This window comes from Drosophila subobscura, chromosome O, assembly GCF_008121235.1.
Source record: "Drosophila subobscura isolate 14011-0131.10 chromosome O, UCBerk_Dsub_1.0, whole genome shotgun sequence".
Taxonomy (NCBI): Eukaryota; Metazoa; Arthropoda; class Insecta; order Diptera; family Drosophilidae; genus Drosophila; species Drosophila subobscura.
Window position 1 is genome coordinate 22,738,986 of NC_048533.1, and position 27,973 is coordinate 22,766,958.

The window sequence follows — 27,973 nt, forward strand, 5'->3', positions numbered from 1 at the left end:
TGGCCATTTGATTAGCCTCACCTCGCCACGGTCGACTGGGCCAAGCGCACCAGCAGGCCCCAAACGGCCGATCCAGTCCGGCACATAAAACCCAATTTAATTAAGTTAGACTCTCGGATTGAGACGGCGTTTGAGGATCGAGACTAAGACCCACGCCAGCAGCCCCAGTAGTGCCATAGCAGCAGCTGCTGCTCCGGCAGACAACCTTGCCAGCATTCTTAACATGTTCAAGATTTTTACCAACGCACTGCATTTCGGTTTTTTCTTCTCTTTTTGTGTGTGTGTTTCGGTTGGTCTTGCTGCCGCGGCTGCTGCTGCTGCGTTCACTTTTCAAATGCTTACGAAATGTCAATATTCGGCACAAACTTATTTGTTATTTGATCGAAGCGATTGAGCAATTGCTGATATACTCGCACAATGTTTTTCTTATTTGTTTTATTTCTGTCGCTTGGTTTTTGTCTTATTTTTATTGATTTGTTAGCTAATTGTATACGAAAAATGTAATTAAAATTAAAACAAGAAACTGGAAACCCGAAACCCCTAAAGCTTGCATGTCAGCCCAACAAATAAATAATCAAAAAATTGTTCACACTCTGATCTCACAGCTGGCGACAACATTGCGTATGAGTCACGAGCGCAATTGTGCCTCGAGTAGGCTCCCAATTAACTGGCATATTTTTGTACTTTTACCAAAGTTCGAGTTAAGTGTTGACTGGCTGAAAGTAATTCACTTCAGATTAAGATGGCTTCCAGAGATTGTTCCGTGGTGTTTGAAGTGCTTACAAGAGTCAACAACATGCTTCGTATATGATTAGATAAAAAACGAATTAGTGCCCCAGTAACCTAAGATCAGTCTGTAGCTGGTTCGGAATTTATACATAAGAAAGGGGGAACTTTCAAATTGGCAATCCCTGGCCAATTTACGTAATTTTACTCAAACTCTGGCCAGCATGACATATCATTTTTGATACAGATTTTGTTTTTGGTTATTGCTCGACCATCAAAGCAATTGGATTTGCCATTTCTTAGACAATCGTAAGCCTAATTTGCTTTCATTGTTGTGGATAATAAACTGACCCTGAGCCGTATATGGCAAGGTTACCGTGGACACCATTTCGCATTCATTTCTTATTATTTCGAGCCTATGAGTATGTGGAAATGTTCAATTTCCCTTCCACCCAAATAATGATTGTTTCTTGTTTTCTGGAAATGGCAAATGGAAGCCTTAATGAAGTCTTCTATATGCCAATTAAGCCAATAGCAGCTTGTAATGATAGATATGCCATAATTGTATGAAAAGAGGCTTCTGCGCTGGCCAGCACTTCATGTATTATACATTGCCAGAGGAGCCTGGCCAAAAAAGTGTGGAGCGGTTAATCTCTGGCAAGACATGTAATGCATGCAAGTTAAATTTATTGACATGCTATTTACACTGCAGTGGCTCGTTATTTTGACTTGCTTTAATTAACTTTCAAAATGTGTCTTACCAATTACCTCTAAACACACATAAGCTGCTGACTTCTTGTGACACTGTCAAGCACTTTTAATTACTTGAATATGTCAGCGATGGATTTGATGGTTTTTGTTAAGATTTTAGAGACAAAGCTATTGCCTACTTTGTAGCTTTCTGATAAAGAGGACTACCATCTCATGTAAATACGATTGTATTTTATTTGCAATTAATATTTAAGAAGCTTATACATAGTTCGCTTGACAGTTTAGTTCAATGGGTGGCCGGCAGTCTTAGTAGGGTTTCGGTTTCTGATTTCCATATGCACCCTGAGGCTGGCGAATGGGTGAAACTGGGCCCACAGTCTGGCGAGGGCGAGAACCGATGGCTGGTGCAGCAGCAGCCCGTGGGTAAGATCCAGTAGCCTGTGGGCGAGGAGCAGCCACAGGAAGAGCACTCTGATGGCGGGATCCTGACACACGACGTGTGGCGCCAGCAGGAGCGGCGACAACTGATCCCGGGGCTGTCACAGGACGCTTAGGCTGGGGTACAGCTGATCCAATGACAGGGCGATAGCGTCCTGGAGAACCGGCAGAGACAGGACCAGGGCCAGATGGAACGACGCCTAAGGTACGAGATCCCACGGTTGATCCTTGGCCAACAGAAGAAAGTTGCGATCCCTGTGCCAAAACGGCCAGGACAGAGAGCACAGCAACAATTCGGAATGCCATATTTATTAAGGATATTTGTGGTAGATGTATTGAAGGATAGGATGTTGAAGACACAACTGATGCTAACTATGCCGAATGTGGGCAGTTTTATACTTTATTCCAGAAACAAACTTAAAAACAGTCAACTAATTATTTACAAGATAATCTCTGGAATGTGAATAAACTGTAACTGGAAATTTTACACTCAAGTTGCACTTTCAACTCTCCAGAATGTTAATCTGAGTGTCTCAAACTCGAGAATATTTACATGTCATCAAGTTGCAGAGTTCAAACGTTAACGAACTGATTCACTCTACCAACTTTGATAAGCCAGACACAGATTGTTGTTGTTTAATAATAGGTCAATGAAATTTAATGTAAAATTTTTCCACAAGAAACCACCAAAATTTTTAATTCCTAGCCATTGCTTAGACAACAATTTAGTAACCATCTAAGTACATACACATTTATACGTCTTAAATTTGATTTTAAGCTACGATTAGTCTAGTTAAATAACCGAAAATTGGGGTCTTCCATCAAAAATGGTAAGTCTAAACGCTCATAGAATTATATTTTCTTTAGGATCAAATGAAAGCCCATCGAATTCTGACAAAGGATTTCTCTAATGGATTAAATACGCATTTTTTCATGTACTAACAAAATTACCGGGTCTTTAATTAATAAATGAAATAAATAATTGACACAGACACAGAAACGTTTCTCAGGCCACGCTGTTCAGTTCACAAAATATCACCAAAGGTTACAGCAATAACATTTCAAGGTAAAAACATATCGACAAAGTGTTCGCTTTCGAAAAAAAGTATTCTAGATATCAAGTACGTTTCCAATTATACATTTGGGAACCACTTTCATATTTAGTTCTTCCGGAAACATCTTTCAAATCTAGAAAGCTTCCTATTCAAATTGGGTTTCAGTTGCAATTAGTTTATTAAACGAATGATTTGTACATTAGTAAGAATTATAGATAAATTAAACAAGTTTGTCCAGCAATTCGGTTCATTGGGTTGCAGGTAGTCTTAGTAGGGTTTCTGTTGGTGATTGCGATTCTGGTGAGCATTTCCATATGCACCCTGAGGCTGATGAACAGGTAAAACTGAGCCCACAATCTGACGAGGGCGAGAACCGATTACTGGGGCTGCAGCAAGCCGTTGGTATGTTCCAGAAGCCTGTGGGTAAGTAGCAGCGACGGGAAGAGCACTTTGATGGCGAGATCCAGACACGCGACGAGTTGCACCAGCAGGAACTGAAACAACTGATCCATGGCCAATCACAGGACGATGAGGCTGGGGCACAGCTGATCCAATGACAGGCCGATAGTGGCCTTGAGAAGCAGCATGGATACCTCCAGAGCCAGATGAAACGAAGCCTGAGGTATGAGGAGATCCTACGGTTGATACTTGTCCAACTGTAGGAAGTTGCGATCCTTGGGCCAAGACGACCAGGATACTGAGCATACTCATAATAAGGAATGCCATATTGATATTGAGAAACTGATTGAGTTATAAAAGGCTTATGGGATGCTCAAGAGACAACTGATGCTACCTCTGCCAAAGTTGGGAACTTTTATACTTAATTCCAGAGCCTAAACATTAAAATTTAATTTATTATGTTTTTTGTTAAAATTAAAGGTAAAAAGATTTTAAAATTACAAGTCTGGAAATGTAATTGTTTTCTAATGTGGTTCCAAGCAAATGCACTTGAGATTTCCCATTGATCCAGTTTTTCACATTCCCAAGTTCTTTGCACTTTCAACTTTCTGAAATGGCAATCTTCATTTTTTAAACTTGTTATTCTGTGATCGTCAACATCTTGATACCTGACAAACTTCAGAAATAGCCTCGGACAATTTTTAACACGGTATTCATTCATAGCTATATAGTAGATTGTTTTCCCATGGATTCAAACATCAGAATGTCAAATCAAAATCCTATTTAATGAGCAGCAGTCATGCCATACCATGGATACCCGTAGCAGATAGTTCATTGTCAAAAAGATTATTTATTAGTTTTTATCTTATCTAAGAATTACCATTAGATAGACTAATTGCAGAGATATGTTCACATATAGCTTTTAGTAATTTCAGAGTTTCGCCTTAATCTTCTTACGAGGAAACGTAGCTGATTTTGGGGGCTCGAAATTAAGTTTACACATTTTCTGAGATACTAAAAATTTAATCGGGCTCATTATTATAATACTTTATATCACATTTAATAATGCTTAAAATGACTGTGCTTAACTGTTCCTTAGCGGTCACAACAAAAATAATTATAAACGACTTTAATTAAAATGCTGCACACAATTTTATTTAAATATGTCTTACACCAAATCGTTATTAACAGACAAGACCAACGTAGCTGCATTTTAATTAGAAATAAGATTGAAAGCAATTACATACAACAAATGTATTAAAGTGAACTTATTGCATTCGATTTGTATTCAATTTTGAATCAGATGAATATCATGATTAATCGGTTATCGTATAAATCTGGAAAGAAAATACCAAATGGAAGGTAACTCTCAGCACTTCGGTGCTTAAAAATAGATCTAAAATTCTTTAAAAATTGCATTTATTCGTAACAAAAAGAGTAACAGAAAATATCAAGCAGCTTCTACTAGAAACTTGTTTGGTCAGAGGATTGTTCTTTGGGCAAAGGAATGTCTTAGTAGGGTTTTTCACTTCTAGGCAGATGATGACATTCACCATGAGTGATGGGCCTTAGGACTGCAAAGAAAGAGAACGATTAGATATAAAACAGGTGGAATAAATATAGTTTACGTCTTACGTGATTTCAGTTCATTGCGACGCTTGCAGTTGGCAATGGACAGGTCGCAGGAGTTGTTCAGTTTGTAGCAGTAATGTCCATCGGAGGCATAGGTGTGACTGATCGAATTGGGGCAGTGGATGGCATGGCAATTGCGATTACGATGCACATGACCATGTCCAGCTCCAGCCAAAATTGAAGCCGATACCCCATGATGTTGATGATGATGAGGAGCCACCTGATGATATGATTCTGACCCAAACACATGATGAGAAGCGCCAATGGAAGCCGGTACTGTGCCATGTGCAGTTAAATGACCGTGATGCTGGGAATATTCCTGGCCTGCAAGAGGCAGATGGTGTCCATGTGGAGCTGCAGCACCATAGTGATGGGAAATACCATGTCCAATTGGGAGAGATCCGTGTTCCACCGGGAGATATTCACGTCCCACCGAAACAGGTCCAAGACCATGAGCTTCGGGATATGATCCGTGACCGACATGCGACAGATGCGATCCTTGCGCCAGTACACACAGGGCACACAGAAGTACAATTAAACAAGCCATTTTGTTGCAGTTCGCTTTTAAAGATTAGATTTGTTTCTTGAAGATCCCAAATTGTTGCTTGAAATTCAAATGATGCTGTTTTCGGTAGAAGTTGCCACTTTTATAGTCGCAGCTCTTACTCGTGCGACGGCAAAGTCAAAACTTAGTGACAATTACCAAAACATTTTCAGAATTAATTAAAAGATAAGCACTGCAAAGACATCTCAACCCAAGCAAAAAATCCAAAAAGTACGCAAATGAACGGAACACATAAATCATAAGCAAAAAAAGCATGATTCAGCCGGAGTTGCCCCATTGATCCAGTTGTTCCTCCTCGAGCTCCAAGAGCTTTGTCCTCTGCCCTATCCAGCAGGTCACACTGAGTTAGCTGAACTCGGTAACACGTGCTAAAAGCCAGCGACTAAAAACCGGTATTCTGTAGTCAGAGATTGCTTTATTTTGCTTACAACACACATACACATTATTATTGTGATTAACTATCCCACTGGACTCTCGACACATTCCCCAGTGGCATAGTAAGAGTAAGCTAGTTGGAACAATGTTTGTTATCAAAAGAACAGAATACTTCTAGTAATTTGTCTACTCACGTCTCTCATTATCGCAAAGGGAGTTGCGCATCTCACACTCGTTGCTGAATGTGATGTACTCCTCCTGGAAGATCTGCGCACACACCGGATCGTACAAGTCCAGGCAGATCTTGTTGCAGATTGGCTTGCAGGTTTCCCTATCTGTTTCGATCAGCTCCGTTTTTCCACTGGCAGTACGAGCACACTGCTCCACCCTCATCAGACATTTATTGTGAAAGACAAAGCAGCGCTCGTCGGCTGTGGCCCAGACAAAGTCCTTTTCCGCCGAGCACCTGAACTTCACACTGCAGTCGAAAAGTGGCGCCGCCTCTGCCCGAATGCATCCCATAAGGGAGAGCAGGCTGCCCAGCGCCAATATCAGCTTTATGGTTCCGTGCATCTCTTTTGATGTTTGTTTGTCCAGCAACTGATCAGCGCATACAGCTGCTGTCAATATTTATATGATTACAGCCCATGATTTGCTAGCTTAACCGTCTATTTGTCGACTAGGGCTTTAATGACCCGATGCATTGGCTCTTGGGATTAATGAAATAAATGAAAAAAGGGAAATCGGTTAGCAATATTTCCATATTATTAATAGTTCAAAAATTATTACATTTTCATGATTTAGATATAACTTTTTACCTTATCATTGATTATATATTGCATTTACATTATTAAATACCAATTTATATTTTTAAAAAGTTTTTAGAATGTGTAAAATAAAATTGCCAATTAATTGCCTGATTCTTTATAGTCTAAGAAATTGTATAAATTCTAAGTTCTTAGCTTAAATGCAAAAAAATAAACTGCTTGGCATTTTGCGGGTTAATAATAGTAGCCTGATGATACTAACTGCTTATTAGTTCTGAGCTCGGGGATTTATTTCTTTTTTTTAATTATTGCGAAGATCTTTGATAGACAACGTGTTTACATTCTAAATGAAAAATATACCCATATTATTTCCAAGGCAATGTTAACAAAATGCTTAAAACAAAGCCTTTATTGTCACTCTGATGAATATTCAATTAAATGTTATCTGCGAAAATTATAATTCACAAATTGAGCAAAGTATGGCAAATATCAAAGAGAGTATTGTGCAAAAAGTGAGCAAGAGCTTCACATCAGCCATTCTGAGCTCTGTTTAAATAAGCAAAGCTCGCAATTTGTGACACGTTTATTTGGTATATAGAAAAACACACAGCTAAGTATATAGAATAAAGATCAAAAATCAATAAGTTGTTTTGTGAAAAGTTCACAAAAGCAGCGTTTGTTCAACTGTAGATAAACTGTAAACATATATAAGAAGATAAAGGTAAAGATAAAAGTTATGCAATGCCCAATGTGTCAAAGATATACGAAATACAACACAGATTGCCGATAAATTGCTTTATTTAAACCAACAAGTCATTTACATGTTCAAACCTTTTTAATTGTTTTACAAAAAAGCTGCAACGAAATGTAAATATGTGTTAAATACAATTTAATTAACGCGATTCTAAGGCACACTTACTCTCTCCAGTGCGGCAGATGTGAGCATTTTTCTCGCAATCGTTGCTGAACTCTCGGGTCTGACCCTTGTAATTGCCTGATGTGGGACGATACAATAATGGACAGATCTGGGGGCAGAATTTCTGACACTCCTCTTTGGTGCTCTCGATCAGGGCTGTGGGAATCACAATTATTTATAGAATGATTCTTGGTCATCAACTGATTTGCGCACCTGGTTTGCGAACACAGTTCGCCTGAATGAAGTAGCATTTATTGCGGAAGACACTGCAACTGTCACCATTCGGGCTCAGAGCCCAGACAACCTCCTCCGTGTCCGGACAGTCGCCGGTACAATTGGAGCTAACTTGGCTTAGAGCCACCACCAGGCAGAGAGTCACAAAAAAGTAGGATTTCATCTTGCGAACTGCTGACAGCGGAATTTGCGGAAGAACTAACTCCACCCCAACCTGATGATGAGCTTATATACTGGCAGCCTATCTAGGTCTATAGAAATGTTTCTCAAAGTCAATACAGGCGTGCCAGATTCGGGGACTTTTTCTGCTCTACTGCCACTGTTCTCTGCGGATCGGGTTTTTGGTGTGGCAGAAAGAAGCTTGGTCGCCTACGAGATACCCAGTGATCTAACGTGTGAAACTTCTTGCAATCAAGTGTCAATTTTTCAAGTTCTATGCTGACCAAGATCTATGATTTATGCCCAAAAACAAACAACATTCACAGGCTTTTTAAATTTATTTCCAAACACGAATCAAGTTTCTTCAGGAATTTGTTGTAGTTATTCTACAAAAGCTGTAAATGAATAAATAATAAATATTTATATGGAAACACTTTAAATGTTTGCGGAGTAAACTTACTTTCGCCCGTGCGACATGTGTGAGCATTCTTTTCGCAAGCATTGCCAAAGGTTCGCGTCTTTCCGTTCTGAATTACATATACAGGCTGATAGATTGCTGGACATATGTCCGCGCACTTTTTCTGGCACTCCTCCTTGGTGGTGATGGTCAGAGCTGTAAGAAGTTTATACTTACAGAACCTATCTGGGAGACAAACTTTTTTGCTTACGTGGCTTGCGAGTGCAATTCGCCTTGTCAAAGTAGCACTTATTCCGGAAGACTTGGCAATTAGGACCCAGAGCCCAGACAACTTCCTCCGTGTTCGGACAGTCCCCGGTACAACTGGCTTCGACTTGGCTCAGAGCCACAGCGAGAATCACACAGAGCGAGAGAAATGACTTCATTTTTAGTATATTGATCAGAAACTACTGCCAGGTGTGTGCTCGTTTGATGAGTTTATATAGCTCTAGCTGGGGGGCCCGACCAGGGCTATCGAAATATGTATTCATTAGTGTCAATATTCGACGTGTGTGGGGGAATTTTCCGCGGTGTTTTTGGGTTTCTATATACATGAGTTTCAGCTGATAGCAGGGCAATGGAGAGTGCTCGACGACGGGGATGCTCAGTAACAATAAATATTCATATTAAATAATAAAATATATGACCGAATGTTGTCTCGAGTTTTGGATACTTCTAAGCAATATATTTGTTGGGTAACTCGATCCGAGTGTACCAAATATACCCAGTGCAAAATTGACTGAGTAACGTGTGGCTAATATATTCAATGGGCTCGCCGAACCTGAACGTGACTTTGTCAGCTGTTTTAGCCGCAAACTGGTTTCTCGCTGTTCTCCATTAACTAACTCTCTTTGGAGCGCTCTCTCTCTCTCTCTGTGGTTCATTTTGTGTCAAAGATTTTGTAGGAAATAGAAACACAAACCACAAAACGTGTTATTTAAGCGGCTGGAGCAAAGCCAATCCGCCGCTGGGCCACATCGAAGGCCGTGTAATAGCGCCCAATGAAGACATCGCCCAGTATCCAGAAGTCCGTGTCCATCAATGTGATCGCTGACAGGCACACCAAGGAGCCATCATCGTTGGCCACCTGCATCACGTAGTCCCTTGGCAGCAGCCCAAAGCGCTGGCTCCCAATCACGAAGACAATCTCCGGCAGGCGATCGATCTCCGAGCAGCGGAGCAAGTACTCGCCACTGGCCGTGGGCAGACCCCCGAGGAGGCTGTTGATGATCAGATACTCTCGGGGCGGGGCCACCAGCAGCGAGGTGCCAGTATCCGCCACTGCCTGACGCCCCTGGCTGATGGTCTTGCCATCAACTTCCACGCTCTGCATCTGAAACTGCCAGTAGTCGGCATGGGTGAGGGGCACGTAGGTGAGTGGCGCCGTGAATCTCTTGGCATCGATGCCACCGAAGAGCAGCTCGCCACCCTGCCGGGCGCTGCCATTCCGCTTCAGGTAGAAGGAGAAGACACACTGCTCCACCAAGCCCTGATCGCACATGTTTTGAAAGAGCGGAGTGGCCTGCTGCTCCGCAAGCGAACGAAAGGCCAAGCCCACAATGCCAGCAAAGTTTGTATCCAAAAAGGTGGAGCCAGACTCGTGGATGGCCATGCCAAATGTTTGATTCTGCACCACCAGGCGACCAACAGCAACCGTGTCCTGAGCCAGCATGCCAGAGAGATGTCCCGTGCTATAGGCTATGGCAAAGCGGCGGCCATCAGCCACGTGGCTGCTCGAGGCAGAGGCGTTGTAGCGATGATGGTGCTGGCAGGCCACATTCCTGGCCGAGCACTCTGCACTGGGCACCCACAGATTGGCAGATCCCGTGTCGAAGAGCATATTGAAGGGCTGCCGTGGTGTGCCAATGCTAATGGGACCAGCATACTCCAGATTCTGGCGATTGTCCAGCGGCTCACTGGCTCCGCTGCTGCGCTGCACCATCGCTGTGGCACCTTTGGCCAGATTGTACTTGGCGTAGAGCGAAGTTTTCCCCGCTCGGTGCTGTCGCCGTGTGGCCATAAACGATGCCTGTCGCTGCATGGGTATGCGTATCAGCTGATGATCCTCCGACTTGGTCCCCAACCAACAAAGGGCCCAGACGGACAGCAGCCAGAGGAGGCGCAACATTGTTGACCAACCGAACGCACCGCAGATTTAATTCCAACTAATTGGATCAGATTCTGGCCGCGATTGTTTTATACTGCCTATAAATGGGGCAATTTTATGGCCCATGTCTGTCTGGTGCTCAAAATGGTACACTCAAATCGGTCGAATGAATCGGTTAATGTTGAAATTGAACGCATTTCAATGTTTCAGCAGATAAACAGCTCATTTAATTGTACATGCGAGTACTCGTAAATAAACAAATCAGCGAATAAGCAACAACAAAATAAGTTCCAGCGCGCACAGTGGTACCGAGGTGTTGGAGATTGGAAGCAAACAGTTCAATGAATGAGTGGGAAAGAAGGGAAAATTCTGCACAGCGTATATATTTACAGATTTTAATTGGGTAATTCACTATTTAAATATATTGATTCGGGCGGCAAGTATTTATTTTTCCGACTTAGATATTATTTGCGAATTTTTCTATATTTGAATTTATTTTTCTCGGTTACTCGTACACGGAAAACAGTCACAAAAATGTGTACTTTGATCTGTGGGTCACTGAATTTCTAGCATTTGAACTCTACCCTCCCATTGCAACATCTGGCACGGCTCTAGCCAGACCGACTCGCTTCTCTGTCGCATCGTAGACCGTGTAATAGCGCCCCAGAAACACATCGCCCAGTATCCAAAAGTTCAGATTGATGGGCGAAAAGCGCGTTATGCACACTTTAATGTTGTCCTCGAGCAGCACTTCCTTCACGTAATCCATGGGCGTAATGGGAAATGTTCTGCCTGCAATCAGCAGTTTGATATTTGGCAGCGAATCGAGCTCGCAGGTGACGAAGCTTAGACCATAATCAGACGTGGCTTTCAGCGCCTTGTGCAGGATGTCGTAGCTCTGTTCGGGTATCAGGATATTGGAAGTGCCCGTGTCGAGAATGGCACTCACACCCACATCGATTTTCTCCAGGCCCACGGATACTTTAGTCATCTCAAACTTCCAGTAGCCGTACTCCGTGAGCGGAACGTAATGAATGGAGCCACTAAAGCGGGATTTATCGATGCCGCCGATGATGATTTCGCCGCCTCGCAAAGAGCCCGGCACGCGTCGTAGGTACACGGAGAAAATACACTCATCCACGAGATGCTGCTCACAGAGTAGCTCCAGGAAGGGCGTCGAATTGGCCCAGGCACGCTCGCCCAGACCCAGACCTACAATGCCGTCGAAGATCACCGAATCGAATACCTCCTGGTACTGGAACATGGCCTCACCGAAGATCAGGTTTGGCAGTTCCTTCCCTCCAAAGTGTAACGTGTCCTTTGAGAGGTAACCAATCACACTGCCAGCACCGTAGAAGAGCGTAAAGTTGCGTCCATCCTTGACATGGCTGCTGGACCTGGAGGAGTCGTAGCGCCTGTGGTTCTGGCAGGCCCAATTGCTGCGCGCGCAGTTGCTCGATGGCAGCCAGGTGTTCGAGGAGCCCGTGTCCAGCATCACCTTGAACATCTGCTTGGGCGTACCCATGCTGACGATGCCAAAGTACTCCACATTATTACGATTCCTCAGCGGCAGTCGGATCTTGTCAGTCTCGTTGCTGGATGTGCTCGAGTTGATGGAGAGAAATCGATTGAACAGCTCCGACCCTAAAGGGTTTTCCACGCCATGCAGCGATATGCGTAGCTGGCGACAGCTGCCAAAGGTCACAGCCAAGCTGAGGCTGAGGAAAAACAAAACTCGAGCCATGTTCGATGAGCTTACACCGAACACTGAACCAGCTCAGCTTCCATTTTGGCGAGAGCCCTACTGAGTGCTCGCTCATGTAAGCGCATCTGTTAGGCATAATTAAATCTAATAGTTAAAGTAAAACTCATTAGTTAAGCAGCTGCTACAGTGGAGTGAGTGAACTTCTCTTTGGCATAGATACATCTTTTATTTGAGATCAGTCTCAAGCATAAACGTTGCATCCAAAAATCAATCAAATTATGTTCATGATGAGGCAGCAAATCCAATGCGGCTCCTAGTCACATCAAACACTGTGCAGAACTGCCTGATGAAGGCATCGCCCAGTATCCAGAAGCTCGTGCCCATGTCAGACACCGCCGAGATGCAAATGGTGTTGCCCTTTGTAGTCCTCACTTTGAGCTTCAGCTTGTTCCCGGCCATCACAAACTTCTTGCCGCCAATAACAAAGGTGACATCCGACACCTTCTTGGAACACTTCATCCAACACTCGCCGCTGGAGGTCACTGTGCAGCCGAGGATCTTGTTGATCTTGTTGAAGGCACTCGTGGGCGCTGCAATCAGCGAAGTGCCCGAGTCCACAATGGCCTGGGTGCTGCCGCTTACCTTTGTGCTGCCCAAATAGAAGCCCTGCAGATCGAACTGCCAGTAGCCCTTCTTGGTGACGGGAGTGTAGGTGTAGGTTTCGGACCCAGTGTAAGCTGTGGTGTTGGTGCTGCCAAAGATGAGTGCGCCGCCACGCTTGGAGTTACCACCGCCCCTCATGCAGATGCTGAAGACGCAGTTCGAGATGACGCCCTCCGAGCACATGTTCTGCACCAGCGTCTTCACATTGTCCACGGAAATGCTGCGAAAGCCCAGGCCCAGGATGCCATCAAAGTTCGACGCCACAAAGGCTGTGCCCGGCTCCTTGGTGGTCATCGCAAATGTCTGATTCGTGACAGCCAGACCCGCCACCCGCACGGTGTCCTTGGCCAGCGTTCCCGTCACTTTGCCCGAGCCGTAGGTGATGGCAAAGGCGGTGCCGACCTTCGTGTAGGTACTGGACTTGGCCGGGTGATATTTCTTGTGGATCTTGCACGCTCTGCTGGTGCACTTGGGTCCAGGCACCCAAATGTTGGAGCTGCCTGTGTCGGGCAGGATGGTGAAGATCTGCTTCGGTGTGCCAATGTTCATCTTGCAGGTGTACTCCATGTTGGCCGTGTTAGTCAGCGCAATCCTGGATCCCGTGGTCGTTGCAAAACTCTGGCCATAGCGGCTAGCCAGGAAGGACTTTTCCCATCGCAGATTGTTGGTGGTGCGCACAAAGTTCTGTTGAAAGTCAAGCGGCAGGGTGGTAGATCCAGATCCAGATGCACTCCTCACGGACTGTGTGGTTAATGCTTTGGTCTTTGATTTGGCACTGGCATTGGTTTTGGCTTTGTTTTTGTTTTTAATTTTCCTGGCTGCCTGGCTCTTCTTGCTCGACTTCTTGACGGCACTCAGTTTGCGGGTGCTGCTGCTGGGTCTTGTCCTGGCAGACTGCCTGTTGGCCTGCCGCACATTCCGTGTAATCCTCTGCTGCCTGAGTCCCTGAGGTCTGCGGCTGCTGGCCCTTCTTTCCCTGCCCTCGGCCAGGACAACGATAAGGCAAACGAGAGCACAGAACAGCAAAAGTTTCAAACGCATTTTGAGTCTTAATTAGGAGAGCTAATGGAACACTAACCACGGCCATTCTGGCCAATTTGGTTTTATAGTCGCAGGCCTAGTCGAAAATGTAGACTGTCAGCCAAGGTCAGTGGGAAACAGCTGCTTGGAAAGTCGGAATTTCCCAGCCAACCAACGCGAGAGAAAGAGCAAATAGCAACCAGTCTGAGCGTGATCTATCAAAGACAAACAAGGCTTAAAAATAGATCAAAGACAATCTTTGTGATTCAATATTTGCATTGCAAAAATTAGGTGCTAAGGAGTCCATTAAATGCAAGACAATGTTAGTCACGACGAGATGGAAAATAGTATTATTTTTTATGTATGGAAACTAATCTTGTAAGCAAAATTGCAATCGGTGGCGCATATGTTAAAAATTTAATACTCTAAAAGCAAACCATTTGGAATGAATTTAGTGAATTAAATTAACTAAATTGGACAACTTTTTCTATATCTTATTGCTAGAAATTAATTTATTTTGCTTTTGCTTAATTCCAAAGTCCAAAGACGTCAAACATTTGCAGACATCTTTATTATTTTGGCACGAAAAAAAATATCTTTTATTTTTCCAAAAAAGACGACAATATTTGCAGATCAAACACACGTCAGTGTAGGGGCTGGGTTATGTAAAGTTCTTAAGATCCTCCCAAGCTATTGCACACGTTTGAAGTCTGTTTGCATTTGCTCAAGTCCGTGCCACACCACGCTGTGAACAGTTGAATATTCATTTTAGTTGCAGAGTACAAATGAAGGTAAATAATTGTATAACTTACTCAAACGATTGACACAACCACTGACACCCATGAGGCAGCTATTGCTGAACTTGCAGCGCACCAATTGACCATTTTTGCGGGTCTCTCCGCACACTGGACTGTAGATTTTTGGACAGACTTTGCGACATGGATCCTCTGATTGGGCTTCCATAAAAGTACAGACTAGGAGCAGTCCAAGGAGCAGAAAAAGCGACCACATTGCCATAATGTCGGGGAGATATTCTGTTTGATAACTGCCAGTCCGAGGAGCTTATATAGGGCCGCCCCTGAGGGATGAGCTATAATTGACAACAGTTCAACGCCCGCAGAAACAGCTGTTAAAAGTTCATTTTAAATTTAAGATTTAAAATTAAATTACAAACCATTTTATTGCAGTTCAAGTGCCTTTTCTGGGGATTGTCAATCAATCGGCTATTGAGAGGCTACGAAGCTCCCGCCCCTTTATCAAACATCACACAGTTAGTGTTCCACACCCAGCCAACTCGGACACCATTCATACTTTTGAACTGGTTAAGAGCTTTAACCTTCAGGCCATACAATTGCCTGGCGCTAGGCATGGGATCGCCTTAAATGGTCTGCGCAGTCTGCGCAGAAAACGTGCTGTTCAGCTTAACAATTATATGTTTGAATTTCAATTTACAGCGATCATTTCATGCCGCAAATGCGATTCGTTTTGTCAACGACTTGAACTCCCCAAAGCAGATCAATCCCCACTCTCAATTGAAAGTTGGTCATGCCGGTTGTGTGGGTGTGGATGCTATATTGGCTTTTGCAACAGCAGACATTCAGTCAACGGATCGTTAGAGAACATGTCCATATGGGTTCATCGGGAATGACTGTTCATCATCATCCAAAAGAGGTACGCAAAATATACGTAAAGTACACTGAAAAGCCACCAATCAAAGTCCAGCCAGCGCCCAATCGAAAGGAACGAAAAGAACGCAAAGAAAAGCAAAGGAAAAAGATCTACGTGCTGCTCAAGAAACCGGCAAAAAGAAGATTCCATCATAATGTCTATCTGCTTGTCAACCCAAAGTCAACTCGTCAAATCAAAGTGGCCTTTGGGCATGTCCAAAAGGACAGTCGTAAGGTTCGAGTCCTGAAGCTAAGTCGCTGACTGCAGCAGCAATATTTATTAAAAGTGTTTCAAAATAAATGTAAATAATGCCAGCCAGCACTTTGGGCCAACATTCACTTGGCTTCGAGACGCTTGTCATGTCAGGCCAGCCCGGCCCGGGCCAGACCGACGGGTGGGCGTTGAAGTTGGTCAACCAGATACGCACACTGGCACTCACACGGTGTCGTTGAGCTGACAGTTCCCGGAGATTTATTACTTGAGGAGTTTGAACATTTTGTTTGCTGCTTTTTTGGTCCAAATTGATACACCTTTAAGAGACAAAGTCAATCAAAAAAACAAAAAAAAGTCGCGTGCGTTGATTTTACTTTCTAAATGAAATAAAATAGAAATGCCAGGAAACTAGGCCTCTACCCTGAGGCAATGACTTTCCCAAATTCGAAACGATTAACGCACTCCACAGAGATGATCTCTTTGAAGACTTTTCTCTAACTTAAACCAGTCAAACCCTGTCCTAAATCGATGCATAATTGCAATTTTAAGCCGGAAAATGGGAATTAATATGGAATGTTAGAGTGCTAGTTGCTGATTCATTTGTAAATAATTAAGCGAGATGAAAGCTTGTTTTATTTGGTGTTGCTGTATCATTATTCTGCTGGCAGTCGATCAAGTGCAGAGCTCAAACCCCACGAGAAGAGATCGATTCAAACGCATGCTGCTATCTTTAACTAAAATATGTCCCAAAAATACAGTCTTGACTGTCAACAATCGCTGTCGCAAGTTGAGTGATAAGTTTTGATCAGTTTATTTTGCCTGACATTTTAATTATTTCTCATTTAAACAGAGAGCATAATGATGAGAGAACAAAGATCCCAAGCAATCCCACAGCTGTTCACACAACAATTCTGTTGTTGAACTAAAGATTTTCCAACTACGAGTATCTTTATATATGCTGACATCAAGACACACAAACCCGCACTCATCTGCAATCATTATCGGGATGGACATTTACAAGTTGGCTTTACTCGTCGCTTTGCTAGGTGGAGTTATCCTCCAACTGACTGTCGCCCAGGCCAAGAATTGCTCCAACACATGCATTTCCACTGTTCGTTGTTCGCCCTACTTCAAGGATCTTGTCTGGACAGTGGAGCCCAGCGGCTGTCGCGTCTATCAAAATGCTTGCATCTTTCGCAACGAGAACTGCTCGAGGGCCAACCAATGCTTGCCACGTAAATAAATCTAGCCTAGATTATCTTTTAATAGTATTTAATTCATTAATTCTTTAGCTTTGGTTGCCACTACTCGTATGAAGTGTCATCAGTTTTGCCGGAGACGCTGCCAGCGAGCGGGTGTTAAAGTTTGTGGCTGGTTCCCATACAGCGACAGTGCCGGTCGCTACATGTCCTACCCGAATCGTTGTCTGATGGATCAGTTTGCCTGCCAGCATGCTCAGGGTTTGTTTATTTTGTCAACAATATTGATTACGAATAACCAAAAACATTTTCTTATGTGCAGCTTATGTAGGTGAACCAACACAGGGAGCCTGCCCAATCAACACTTAGGAAATTTGTAACAAAAATCAAGTTGAAGATCAATTACACTCCTGTCAAACGTGGTCGCAACTCAGTTCATTAAGGTTCAAGTTTCAAAGTAAATTTTGTGCATAAACATGACAATTTCTGGCTCAATTTATATTTCCTAAATTTAAATAGATGGCATAATAAATACAAAAAGTGTACGCAGCTGTTATCAGCCATCAACTGTTTACACAGAATATCTGTGAGGTTCATTATACATGGATCTGCAGATGATTTCTACCTATATATGGTGGGATTCCACTCGGCTGTACCCTCAGTTCTCTGTTAACATGGGTATCTACAGGCTGTCGTTTCTGCTCGTCCTCTTCGTTGGGGCACTACATCTGAGTGGCGCACAAACCAGGAGCTGTGCCAGGACTTGCAATGTGTTTTATCGCTGTTCGCCCTACTACAAAGAGCTGGTCTATGCGGTTGTGGATGGCGTTTGCCGCGTCTACCAGAACGGTTGTATCTTTGGCAATGAAAACTGCACGAGAGTCAATCAGTGCCAGTCACGTGAGTTCTCTGCTTCCGCAGTTTGTGTACAGTTTTCAAGCTTTCCTCCCTTTAGCTTTGAGTTCCACCTCTGCCGAGAAGTGTAAGGAGTTTTGCCCCAGGCGTTGTCCACGCGGTGGTCAAGAAGTCTGCGGCTGGTTTCCGTACATCAACAGCAACGGGGAAAACAGTGATCGTTATATGGCCTTCGCCAATCGCTGTCTGCTGGATCAATATTCCTGCCAGAACAATATCGGTGTGTACAATTAATTCTTATATTTTTGTATGCCCACTCAGCTAAATTTTGTCTTTTTTCAGCCTATGCTTATGAGCCAACCCTGGGACCTTGTCCGTAGTTGAGAGGCAAACAACTAAATGAAAAATACAATTTTTATATATTGTTAAATAAATCGCTGAATATTCCATCTTATTTTTTTTATATTTTTTTTTTTGTTAAATAAAGTAAGGAGAATTTCGCAGCTGTTTAAACTGTTTAAAAATAAAAGTTTTCAAAAGGTCACGTGATTTATGAGTCTGCCATTTGATCGGTTTATAGCTCTTACAATAACATATTTCCAATAACAGATTTTATGACAGAACATTCACTCCGAAACTGTTTCTAGACATGTTCTCACCTGATAATAAAATCTAAACAAATTGTCTAGAACGAAGTATTGGCAGTAAATGTCAGTCAAATGTGTTGTCATCACACAAATTAATATAAATTATTCATATTTGAAATGCATATTCATATTATTTTGATACTAAGCTTACAGTGGGGTAGAGGCACTCTGAGCCAGCACGAGATATACAAATTAGATACAAAATGAGTCCCCAGGTTTCATTATCTATATCTCAAATGACAACCATTCAGAAATTCTTTTAAGGTGGAATATATTTTGGATAGCTAAATTTTTCGTGTTCCTAGAATTCCCTTAAAAGCACAAAGTTCTGGGAACTTAATTATTATTTATTCTGTAAGCTAAGTTATTTGTAGCAGGCCCCAAAAGTAGGCAAACTTGAATGTGGAAGAATGCAGGCAGCAGGCACGAGTCATGCTCTGTCCCATATTTACGCAAAATGTTCTTGTGAATGAACTAAAATTGTAAACATTACAGAAACATTATAGCCACATGCATGTGGAGTACCCCCAACAAAGCGAATTTATTGTTTTAAGTTTAACAATGTGGTTTTCGTTGAACGAGTTCGTTGAATGCCCCAAATCAGGTCATATATAAAATTCTTTAGTTCGCGCACAGCGCGTGGCAGTTGACGAACCTCTCCACGATGAAGATGATTCTGCTACTATTAGCACTGATGTCCCTCATGGCATTGTTGATGGCCCAGGAATGTAATTTGCCGTGCAACAGACGCATCGAGTACCTGTGCGGCACAACGGTGCGAGGTAGCAGTGAAATCGAGTGCACCTTCAGGAATCCCTGCGAAATGGATAGACATGCCTGTCAAAAGAGAGAGGGTAAGTGCATGTCTGTATTCCAATTGAATTGCATTAAATACCGAAATTGTTTCATCAGTTTGGAGGAAGGTGTCGACAGGTCGCTGCACGCGAGACTCGGATGCCTGTGGTCGCTAGGCAGCAGTCAGCAGGAGAAACGGCCGAGGGCAGTAACAGACTTTAATATTTTTATTTTATTTTTATAAAATTGTACAAATATTGACACAATTGACAGTTGAAATAAATGTAAAGCCACTTTTTGGGCAGTACAGAAACTGTTCTCGCCTCGACCTTCACATTATCAAAATTGCAGAAAGAGTAAACGGTCTACCAAAAAAATGTCAATAATTGCCTTTGGCAACAAAATTCTCGTCCTTTGTGTATTTCTTGCCGGGATCGGTGTGGGTCCGCTGTGTGCCTTGACGGGTGCGTCTTAGCTTTAAAAAATTCACAGAAAAACCTGCAGCAATTTCCTTATACTGTATGTAGGTCCTAAAAAGTGCCACGATGTATGCCCCATGAAGTATCGTGTCGTCTGCGCTCTGAACGCGCTGGATGGCTGCCTGCGGACCTTTGCCAGCAGCTGTGTCATGAGGATGTACAACTGCAAGTACCAGAAGGGTAAGTAGATCCCGAAACAAGGATACTCTTCAATATTCAATTGCATTCCACACTCCAGACTACCGTATCTTATCGGAACGGGCCTGTGAAATCATAAACCACGATGAGCTGAACAATCTTCTGGGCACTGGAACACTGCTGAAAAAATAAGTTTTTGGAATGTTAGACAAATTGTTATTGAAATATTGAAATATTGGAAATACGTTTAGGTTGACACAAAAAAACTCAGTTTTTGACATATTTAATGTTTAAATTTCAAGGCCATGTCAATTTTACAGTCACTCTCGCAACTACATGATTTCGACAGGCACACACTGCGCAGACGTGTGTGTGGAACTTGTTGGTGTGGACCCCATTTGGCTGTTTTGTATTTGTATAAAGTGCGAGAAGGATAATATATACATATATCCTTCGCAACTCTCTGGCGTACCTCAGCTCAGAACGCGCGTCACATCACCTCCGAGAAGGAAAATCGCCAGTTTTTATTTAGTTTTTTTTCTGCAAAGCTTTTAGTCACTTTCTCCGGATTTAGTTGAACTGTTTTACATTCCCGCTTCATTCCCCACCGCTCCACATTAAGCCATAAACCAACGTCCGCGGCATTAACTGTGTAAAGTGTGAAAATCAAACGCGAAAATCAAACGAAACAAAAAACGTTCACAGCAGACACAGAAGTCCCGCAGCCAGAGGAGGAGGAGCAGGAGGAGCAGGGTCAAGCGAAAGTGTGTTCGGGCAGGAAAAGGAGCAGGAAAAAACGTAAATTCCAGTGCAAGGAGCTCACAAGGACACGCTGAAAACTTTATCACGCGTGGCGATTTACTTGCAGGTTGGTATTTGTTACTACCCCACCTGCCCGATGTCTGTCATTTGTTGCTTTTGCGGGCGGAAACCCCACTTTTCTGCATTGCAATGTTGGCAAATTGCGCATCATAAATTATGTATAACAGTCCAGTGTTGATGTAGGTGTATGTGTGTGATGTGGTGGTGTCTCAGTATGCAGTTGGCTGCGCGTATGTGGGTGTGTGCGTGCGCGTGGTGCGCTTTCGTGTGTGTATGCACTTTCATTTTGGTAGCATACCTTAGCAAATATTTGTTGCTGTTCGAAAGGGAAAACATCGTTAAATGAATGCAAATAAATTAACTTATTTGATGGCACATTCATAAATATTTTTTGTTTTGCGTTCTCTAATCTAGAGAATTATTTTGTGCCTTCTATAGTTAACAACAAATTATATTTAAATAATTGCTTTAAGTGCAAGCTTTTCATTTGGTATTTTCCAGCACGGAAGCCCAATTTTTAGCACGCCACCTGCCGAATTTTTGAAGGACTTAATTTTAGTTGATATTTCTATCGCAAGATAGCCATCACCAGAGAGATCTTTGACTGAAATGTATAATTTTCAATAGTTATCTTTCTACTTATCTAGAAGGAGAAGTTACAAACAAACCTTTTTTCGGTGATTAAATTCAACTGGTTAACATGTTCATGCAGAGGGGGCTTTCGGTATATTTTTCAAGCAATAATGTATATTTTGGTATATTTCTGAGGCTAAGACGGTATATTTGGGTGACAAATCCGCGGTCACATTGCCAGGAACAGCTGTTCCATTCAAAAATAAAAAAGAAGAAAAGAAAAAAAAAATGGGCAAACAAGCAAAAAGATGTGTGCAAATTGAATCATAACAATCTTTCTTGTGCGAGGCAATGAGCAGAGTGCGGAATATTAAGAGATCAACATTTCAATTTCAATTGATGGCCCATTAAGTGAAATTAGTAAGTTAAATGCAAAATCCAAACGATTTGTTTAAATTTATATGCGTGTGTTTGTTTTTGTGTTTGTGTTGTGTTTGCACTTGTGTGCCGCAATTTGTGTTTTGCCTACAAAAGAGCAACAATTTATGAGACCCAGTGACACAACAACAACAACTATTCGTCAAGTACAATGCGATATAATATAATAATCAAAGAAATGGAAATTTACCATGAATCAGAGGCTGCCAGTCAAACCACCCCACCCACCCCGCTGTCCATCCATCATTCTGTGTGGGGAGGGACTTTGTCATAAGCTCCGTACAATTCCACTGCATTTTGTACCGATATTCTGATCCCCCACGGCGGCGTCTTCCACTTGAACGGGCGGGCCCGTTTAATTGGTTCGGATGTGCACAATGCAGCGAAATTTGATTAGGGTGTCTTAAATTCTGTTTCTGTGCATAATAATTAAGCTCAAGTTTCCCACAAGAGACAGAGTAAGAGAGAGGGGGAGTGTGTCTGCGTGCCTGTGTTTGTCCAAAGGCTTGGTGTGCGTATGCGTGTGCGCGTGTGGACTCGTGTTTCTTGGCCACCGCATAACGGTGATGTGATGCGATGTGATGTGATGTATGAGTGCACTTTCAACCTTTGACACTGGCATTGGCATTGGCTCTTTCCAGGAATCGTCTGACTGCCACACTGACCTTGACATTTACCACAAATATACCAACCAGGAGCATTCCATTTGTCGTGCGGGTGGGCATTCGCTTGACGTGGGCGTGGGCGTGCAACCCAATGCCATGCGATGCGCCTCATCCTACTCCTCTGCCCCCTGCATCCTGCTGCTATTGACAGCTCTTGAAAGTTTTATAAGAACATAAATACAGACACACATGCATCGCCGTGTATGGAGTGATGGGAATGGCATGTTCTGGAACTTATCCCATTTAATGGTCTTCTTATGTCCTGTTGGGGAATGCCTAGTGTTGTAAAGTGTTTTAAAGAGTTCATTTCTGCGATCTAGTCTCTGTCCTAACAGCCTGCATGTAAACGGTAAATTATTTGCCGTGCTTCAGTTTCTTATTTTATGCAAAATTGAATCAACAGTCACATTTTTTTTCTTGCTTAATCTTCAAGAACTTTTGTTTGTTTTATATTTTTATCACGTCTCTTGCCTTTTGCCATTATCAGGGTACAAGCTCTAGCACAACGTTAAAGATATGGTGCTTATATTTTTGTATTTTTATACTTTTTCCACGAATTTAATCATCGGTTATGGTACTCTATAGGGTATGGTGTAGGGTATCCTCTAGTTGGTATATCAACTCGCTTCCATTTCTACGTCACGGTTTGGAATATTTAATTATTGATGTGCTGAAAACTTTATGGTCAACTTGTTAATAAGGCGCGTAGCGCTGCCTGCCGTACGCCGGAGAGAGGCAAAAGCAAAAGCAAAAGTAATAAAGCGCGGGTTAGTTCTGGGATGGGGACGGGGCGTTGGCTTGGCAGTGGGGATGACGCACGGTCTACGATTGGGCTCCTACTCTGACGCACAATTGATAAACTGCAGCAATAAACGAGTAATCAACTTTTCCACCATTTACTGACACTCACTCTCCCCCTCTCCATCCCTCCACGTGCTTAACTTATTTTTACAGGGTAGCGCAACGAATCCCTCTGGCTGCGGCTGTTGCTGCTGTTGCTTTGGCACACTTCTGGGCAACGCTTTGTCGCCGCCGACCGCAAACCTGGGCAAAATAATGAACTTGTGTTCCTCGGGCGCTACGGCATCGACCACATCGTTATCATCCACGGGGCAGGCGGAGCGGAACGGCGGCACTGCTGAAGGAGGGGGAGGAGGCGGAGGAGGCAGTGGCAGTGGCGGTGGCGGCGGAAGGAACAGCAACAACGACGGACCCTCAGAGACCCAAACACACTGTTTCGGTAGCAACGGAGGTGGCGGCAGCGGCTCGGAGGAAGCATTCAGCACCAATCACAGTCATCACAGCACAGCCAACGGCAGCGGGGGCAGCAATCCGGCGAGCAGCAGCAACGGACACAGCCAGCAACACAACGAAACTAACGCAACTATGCCGCCCGAGACGCGTCCCAAAATGGTGACGGTCAAGCATCCGGAATCCAACAAGCCCAAGCCTACCACCAAGAAAAGCAAACCCATCCAGGTGGACCAGGATGTGATCAAGGCGCTGCAACGTTGCCGAGATGAGGGTAAGTCTTCCTCAGTTTCCACACAAAACAAGAACCCCATCAAACCACTTTCCCTGCAGGCATTAAGCGACTGGACCTGAGCAAATCCTCCATCACGGTGATCCCCAGCACGGTCAAGGATTGTGTGCACCTCACCGAGCTGTATCTGTACAGCAACAAGATTGGCCAGCTGCCCGCCGAGATTGGATGCCTGGTGAACCTGCGGAATCTGGCACTGAACGAGAACTCGCTGACCTCGCTGCCCGAGTCGCTGCAGAACTGCAAGCAGCTGAAAGTGCTGGATCTGCGGCACAACAAGCTGGCCGAGATCCCGCACGTCATCTATCGCCTGCGCACGCTCACCACGCTGTATCTGCGCTTCAATCGCATCACCGCCGTGGCCGACGATCTGCGGCAGTTGGTCAACCTGACGATGCTGAGTCTGCGCGAGAACAAGATCAGGGAGCTGGGTAGTGCCATCGGGGCGCTGGTGAATCTGACCACGCTCGATGTGTCGCACAATCACCTGGAGCACCTGCCGGAGGACATTGGGAACTGTGTGAATCTGAGTGCCCTCGATCTGCAGCACAATGAGCTGCTGGATATACCCGACAGCATTGGCAATTTAAAGTCCCTGGTGCGGCTGGGTCTGCGCTACAATCGACTGAGCAGCGTACCGGCCACGCTGAAGAACTGCAAGAGCATGGACGAGTTCAATGTGGAGGGCAATGGAATGACACAGCTGCCGGATGGCATGCTCGCCAGCCTGAGCGGCCTCACCACCATCACCCTGTCCCGCAATCAGTTCACCAGCTACCCCACCGGCGGACCGGCGCAATTCACGAACGTTTACAGCATCAATCTGGAGCACAATCGCATCGACAAGATACCCTACGGCATATTCTCGAGAGCCAAGGGCCTGACCAAGCTGAACATGAAGGAGAACATGCTGACGGCCCTGCCGCTGGACATTGGCACGTGGGTGAACATGGTCGAGCTGAATCTGGCCACGAATGCGCTGCAGAAGCTGCCCGATGACATCATGAACCTGCAGAATCTGGAGATACTCATCCTGTCGAACAACATGCTCAAGAAGATACCCAACACGATTGGGAATATGCGCAAGCTGCGCATCCTCGACCTGGAGGAGAACCGCATCGAGGTGCTGCCGCACGAGATTGGCCTGCTGCACGAGCTGCAGCGGCTGATACTGCAGACCAATCAGATCACAATGCTACCGCGCAGCATTGGACACTTGAGCAACCTCACACATTTGTCTGTCAGCGAGAACAACCTGCAGTTTTTGCCCGAGGAGATTGGGTCGTTGGAGGGACTGGAGAACCTTTATATCAATCAGAATCCCGGTCTGGAGAAGCTCCCTTTCGAGCTGGCACTCTGCCAGAACCTAAAGTATCTCAACATTGACAAGTGCCCGCTGAGCACCATTCCGCCCGAGATCCAGGCCGGTGGTCCGTCCTTGGTGTTGCAGTGGCTCAAGATGCACTCGCCGTATCGGCAGATGTGAGATGTGGACGGCGTCTGGCGCACCGTCTACGTAGGCAGCGACTGCTATTACCAGTACGAGCTGCAGGCGGTGCAAAAGGCGCCCGGTGATACAAAGCCGGAAGCGGGCGGTGCCAGCGATCGGCGTTAACATGGTCCCCGTTCCCGTACAGGTTCACGTTCTCCTCCGACCCAAGCATCCCGAGTAAAACCTACTGGAGTGCGTTTGCCGACAAAATGATAGCTTTAACGTGTTATACCAATGTCCCGCGTATTGAAAACTGCCCCCGTTTTGCTTTTACCCATACGTTAGACCCACTCTTAGGTCACAGTTCCCAAGCTGCTTGGAAACACCACACAATTTTTAGGTTATAATTTAACCCATGCTTCCAAGCTAGTCAAAAAAATAATGAAACGAAATGAAACGAAAGTGAATTTGAAAGCTTTAAACCCTTTTGTTTGATATTTGGTCTTTGAGTCAAAAAAAAGCAAAATGCTAAATCTAATGTTAAAAACCAACAAAAAACTTCACAGAATACGCAAGCGCCAAGGAATTGTTTGAAAATGATGAAACAAAACAAAAAAGGAAATTAAAAATGAATAAGAAATTATTAAACTTTATACATAAAAGTAAGTCGTAGCCGAAAAAAAATAAACATTAACAACAATGATTAAATATTTATGGACTACAATACAGTATATGTGCTAAGAATATATTAACTAACGGTATTTATGTGTTTGATTAAAATATGACAAACAAAAACAAACTTCATGCTTGCGCAAGAACTTCAAGAAATATTTAAACATAAATGTATACCCTCTAAAACATTCTGTAATTTGTATATGTATGTTTGTGGTAACAATTTTAATATGTGGCGCCAACGAGCAAGCTACACACAGATATATATCCACTATATGTAGACCGACTTGCTGTTGTTGCTTTTTGTATGTTAGTCTAAACTTAAAATAACCAGAAAACTTAATAACTAAACCTATACGTGTTTAAAAAGATGTTAAACTAGCAAGCAAAACGAAATCAATGTTGAATACTTGTGCATCGTTTCAGTATAGATGTGACTGTAATTCATGCGTATGAATACTATAAAGGATTCAATGCATTTAGTTATCATAACCAAAAAAAGAAGAGCTCTGTGCCACAGGGAGTTTGTACTTTGCACGAGCAAAAAACCGAGCCCCAAAAATCAATTTTTTAAAGTTAAAAAACCAAGTTTTGGTGCCACTGCGTACTGTTCTAATACTCACTCTGCGTCTACTGAACCGATGTCTAAGGAAATTTGATGGATAAAGGTACGATTATGTTAGAGCTCCAAGCAGATGATCATTTGTGGACATACTTTATGATGTAACTGCAAGCATTATATTTATATGTAAATCCTCATAATGAGGACCCTGTTTCTGGTAGGACTTGGGATGTGTGTGAAAATCAAACAAGTGTAAAAAGCAACCAAAATATGGTTTTTGAATATAAAAAAAAAGATTTTGGTGGCAAATAATATCTAAAAAGTTTTTTTGTGTCGCAACGATATCTGTAAGGCAGGCAAATAATTTAATGCCACATAATTGATAGGCATAAAATACATCCAAACATACATACATATATTCCCCAGAGATTCAAACTATGTTCATTCGTAAAGTAATCTAAATGAGTGTTAGGGCAGGAGAAAGCCATTAAATACATTGAAACCCGCTCAAAGCCAACACAAATCGATGGATGATTTATATATTTTGTAAGACTTGAACTACATGTCCTGAAACACACACAATGAAAGAAGAAGTAAGACATTTTTTGAGCTACGCTCCGCTGCAATGCAACGCAAATGGGCTTTAAAGTTTAAACTTTTAACAAATTGTAAAACCAATACATCAACGAAACTTTAACTTTAACAAACATTTATACACATACATATATACATGCATACATACAATACATACACGCATCATATGATCTATGTACTTTTACACATCTATTTTTGAAAAAAAGAAACAAATCAAAACAAAACAAAGACAAAGACAAGTGAATGCAAAAAACACTTGATATCTATACACATACTCACTTGTATGTATTTATCTCAGTATTCAATGGGATAAGCATAGTATGGACATATATTTTTCAAACAAACTGTATGCGGCAGGGTAAACTAAACTGGCAAACGTAATTTAATTACAACAAATACGAGTTATAACCAAAAACAAAACGTATAAAAATGGTATACGGTACAAAAATGAAAACGTAAATGTAACACAAATACAAATACAAAATACAAATCAATGTTAAACAATATTCGCACTCTGTAATAATTACAGAAGAACTTTGCATAGAACGGAATACCAAAACGTTTGTCTTTACATACTATTTTTTTGTTGTTTTTTTTTGTTATTACAACGGATAATACATCACAATTTGCCACAATAAATGTTAAACCAAGTCAAGTTAATGGAAAACGAAATGTACAACTACAAATATTATGATATTCCTAACATCAAATACATTTATGGAGTAAAAATTTGCAAAAATAAAAGAAAA

General features: G+C 43.1%; 15 protein-coding genes across 15 annotated transcripts; 6 read left to right on the top strand and 9 right to left on the bottom strand.

Annotated features, from left to right (window-relative positions):
• Positions 1 to 3,084: 3,084 nt before the first annotated feature.
• On the bottom strand, positions 3,085 to 3,715 carry LOC117899391. The gene has a single exon (XM_034809375.1). The coding sequence runs from the start codon at positions 3,654 to 3,656 to the stop codon at positions 3,198 to 3,200; it is 459 nt and encodes a 152-aa protein (XP_034665266.1). The 5' UTR covers positions 3,657 to 3,715; the 3' UTR covers positions 3,085 to 3,197.
• A 1,016-nt stretch (positions 3,716 to 4,731) lies between these two features.
• Positions 4,732 to 5,842, bottom strand: LOC117899388 (histidine-rich glycoprotein). The gene is made up of 2 exons (XM_034809372.1): positions 4,965 to 5,842; positions 4,732 to 4,903 (listed from the first exon to the last, which is right to left on the bottom strand). The coding sequence occupies exons 1-2, from the start codon at positions 5,506 to 5,508 to the stop codon at positions 4,842 to 4,844; spliced, it is 606 nt and encodes a 201-aa protein (XP_034665263.1). The 5' UTR covers positions 5,509 to 5,842; the 3' UTR covers positions 4,732 to 4,841.
• Positions 5,843 to 5,921: 79 nt separating this feature from the next.
• LOC117899392 lies at positions 5,922 to 6,513 on the bottom strand. Its single transcript, XM_034809376.1, has 2 exons — positions 6,096 to 6,513; positions 5,922 to 6,034 (listed from the first exon to the last, which is right to left on the bottom strand). The coding sequence occupies exons 1-2, from the start codon at positions 6,472 to 6,474 to the stop codon at positions 5,985 to 5,987; spliced, it is 429 nt and encodes a 142-aa protein (XP_034665267.1). The 5' UTR covers positions 6,475 to 6,513; the 3' UTR covers positions 5,922 to 5,984.
• A 935-nt stretch (positions 6,514 to 7,448) lies between these two features.
• Positions 7,449 to 8,065, bottom strand: LOC117899394. Its single transcript, XM_034809379.1, has 3 exons — positions 7,798 to 8,065; positions 7,588 to 7,740; positions 7,449 to 7,523 (listed from the first exon to the last, which is right to left on the bottom strand). Exons 1-3 carry the CDS (start codon positions 7,979 to 7,981, stop codon positions 7,513 to 7,515), a joined length of 348 nt encoding a protein of 115 aa, XP_034665270.1. The 5' UTR covers positions 7,982 to 8,065; the 3' UTR covers positions 7,449 to 7,512.
• Positions 8,066 to 8,301: 236 nt separating this feature from the next.
• Positions 8,302 to 8,864, bottom strand: LOC117899395 (follistatin). Its single transcript, XM_034809380.1, has 3 exons — positions 8,646 to 8,864; positions 8,438 to 8,590; positions 8,302 to 8,372 (listed from the first exon to the last, which is right to left on the bottom strand). The coding sequence occupies exons 1-3, from the start codon at positions 8,818 to 8,820 to the stop codon at positions 8,359 to 8,361; spliced, it is 342 nt and encodes a 113-aa protein (XP_034665271.1). The 5' UTR covers positions 8,821 to 8,864; the 3' UTR covers positions 8,302 to 8,358.
• Positions 8,865 to 9,120: 256 nt separating this feature from the next.
• LOC117899384 (lysosomal aspartic protease) lies at positions 9,121 to 10,612 on the bottom strand. The gene has a single exon (XM_034809366.1). The coding sequence runs from the start codon at positions 10,560 to 10,562 to the stop codon at positions 9,372 to 9,374; it is 1,191 nt and encodes a 396-aa protein (XP_034665257.1). The 5' UTR covers positions 10,563 to 10,612; the 3' UTR covers positions 9,121 to 9,371.
• A 412-nt stretch (positions 10,613 to 11,024) lies between these two features.
• On the bottom strand, positions 11,025 to 12,299 carry LOC117899385 (aspartic proteinase A2). Its single transcript, XM_034809367.1, has one exon. The coding sequence runs from the start codon at positions 12,283 to 12,285 to the stop codon at positions 11,122 to 11,124; it is 1,164 nt and encodes a 387-aa protein (XP_034665258.1). The 5' UTR covers positions 12,286 to 12,299; the 3' UTR covers positions 11,025 to 11,121.
• A 226-nt stretch (positions 12,300 to 12,525) lies between these two features.
• On the bottom strand, positions 12,526 to 13,950 carry LOC117899265 (lysosomal aspartic protease). Its single transcript, XM_034809159.1, has 2 exons — positions 13,751 to 13,950; positions 12,526 to 13,684 (listed from the first exon to the last, which is right to left on the bottom strand). Exons 1-2 carry the CDS (start codon positions 13,948 to 13,950, stop codon positions 12,529 to 12,531), a joined length of 1,356 nt encoding a protein of 451 aa, XP_034665050.1. The 3' UTR covers positions 12,526 to 12,528.
• Positions 13,951 to 14,496: 546 nt separating this feature from the next.
• LOC117899397 (vasotab) lies at positions 14,497 to 14,977 on the bottom strand. Its single transcript, XM_034809382.1, has 2 exons — positions 14,742 to 14,977; positions 14,497 to 14,674 (listed from the first exon to the last, which is right to left on the bottom strand). The coding sequence occupies exons 1-2, from the start codon at positions 14,944 to 14,946 to the stop codon at positions 14,604 to 14,606; spliced, it is 276 nt and encodes a 91-aa protein (XP_034665273.1). The 5' UTR covers positions 14,947 to 14,977; the 3' UTR covers positions 14,497 to 14,603.
• Positions 14,978 to 15,442: 465 nt separating this feature from the next.
• On the top strand, positions 15,443 to 15,873 carry LOC117899393. Its single transcript, XM_034809377.1, has one exon. It carries the CDS (start codon positions 15,475 to 15,477, stop codon positions 15,856 to 15,858), a length of 384 nt encoding a protein of 127 aa, XP_034665268.1. The 5' UTR covers positions 15,443 to 15,474; the 3' UTR covers positions 15,859 to 15,873.
• A 346-nt stretch (positions 15,874 to 16,219) lies between these two features.
• Positions 16,220 to 17,488, top strand: LOC117899390. Its single transcript, XM_034809374.1, has 4 exons — positions 16,220 to 16,596; positions 16,661 to 17,045; positions 17,103 to 17,270; positions 17,332 to 17,488. Exons 2-4 carry the CDS (start codon positions 16,766 to 16,768, stop codon positions 17,376 to 17,378), a joined length of 495 nt encoding a protein of 164 aa, XP_034665265.1. The 5' UTR covers positions 16,220 to 16,596; positions 16,661 to 16,765; the 3' UTR covers positions 17,379 to 17,488.
• A 170-nt stretch (positions 17,489 to 17,658) lies between these two features.
• Positions 17,659 to 18,285, top strand: LOC117899389 (salivary glue protein Sgs-5-like). Its single transcript, XM_034809373.1, has 3 exons — positions 17,659 to 17,909; positions 17,965 to 18,144; positions 18,207 to 18,285. Exons 1-3 carry the CDS (start codon positions 17,684 to 17,686, stop codon positions 18,242 to 18,244), a joined length of 444 nt encoding a protein of 147 aa, XP_034665264.1. The 5' UTR covers positions 17,659 to 17,683; the 3' UTR covers positions 18,245 to 18,285.
• Positions 18,286 to 19,042: 757 nt separating this feature from the next.
• LOC117899398 lies at positions 19,043 to 19,523 on the top strand. Its single transcript, XM_034809383.1, has 2 exons — positions 19,043 to 19,365; positions 19,424 to 19,523. The coding sequence occupies exons 1-2, from the start codon at positions 19,176 to 19,178 to the stop codon at positions 19,480 to 19,482; spliced, it is 249 nt and encodes an 82-aa protein (XP_034665274.1). The 5' UTR covers positions 19,043 to 19,175; the 3' UTR covers positions 19,483 to 19,523.
• Positions 19,524 to 19,611: 88 nt separating this feature from the next.
• LOC117899396 lies at positions 19,612 to 20,205 on the top strand. The gene is made up of 3 exons (XM_034809381.1): positions 19,612 to 19,770; positions 19,834 to 19,965; positions 20,024 to 20,205. Exons 1-3 carry the CDS (start codon positions 19,683 to 19,685, stop codon positions 20,113 to 20,115), a joined length of 312 nt encoding a protein of 103 aa, XP_034665272.1. The 5' UTR covers positions 19,612 to 19,682; the 3' UTR covers positions 20,116 to 20,205.
• A 1,344-nt stretch (positions 20,206 to 21,549) lies between these two features.
• LOC117899383 (leucine-rich repeat protein soc-2 homolog) lies at positions 21,550 to 27,836 on the top strand. The gene is made up of 3 exons (XM_034809365.1): positions 21,550 to 21,738; positions 23,376 to 23,946; positions 24,006 to 27,836. The coding sequence occupies exons 2-3, from the start codon at positions 23,478 to 23,480 to the stop codon at positions 25,448 to 25,450; spliced, it is 1,914 nt and encodes a 637-aa protein (XP_034665256.1). The 5' UTR covers positions 21,550 to 21,738; positions 23,376 to 23,477; the 3' UTR covers positions 25,451 to 27,836.
• Positions 27,837 to 27,973: the final 137 nt, after the last annotated feature.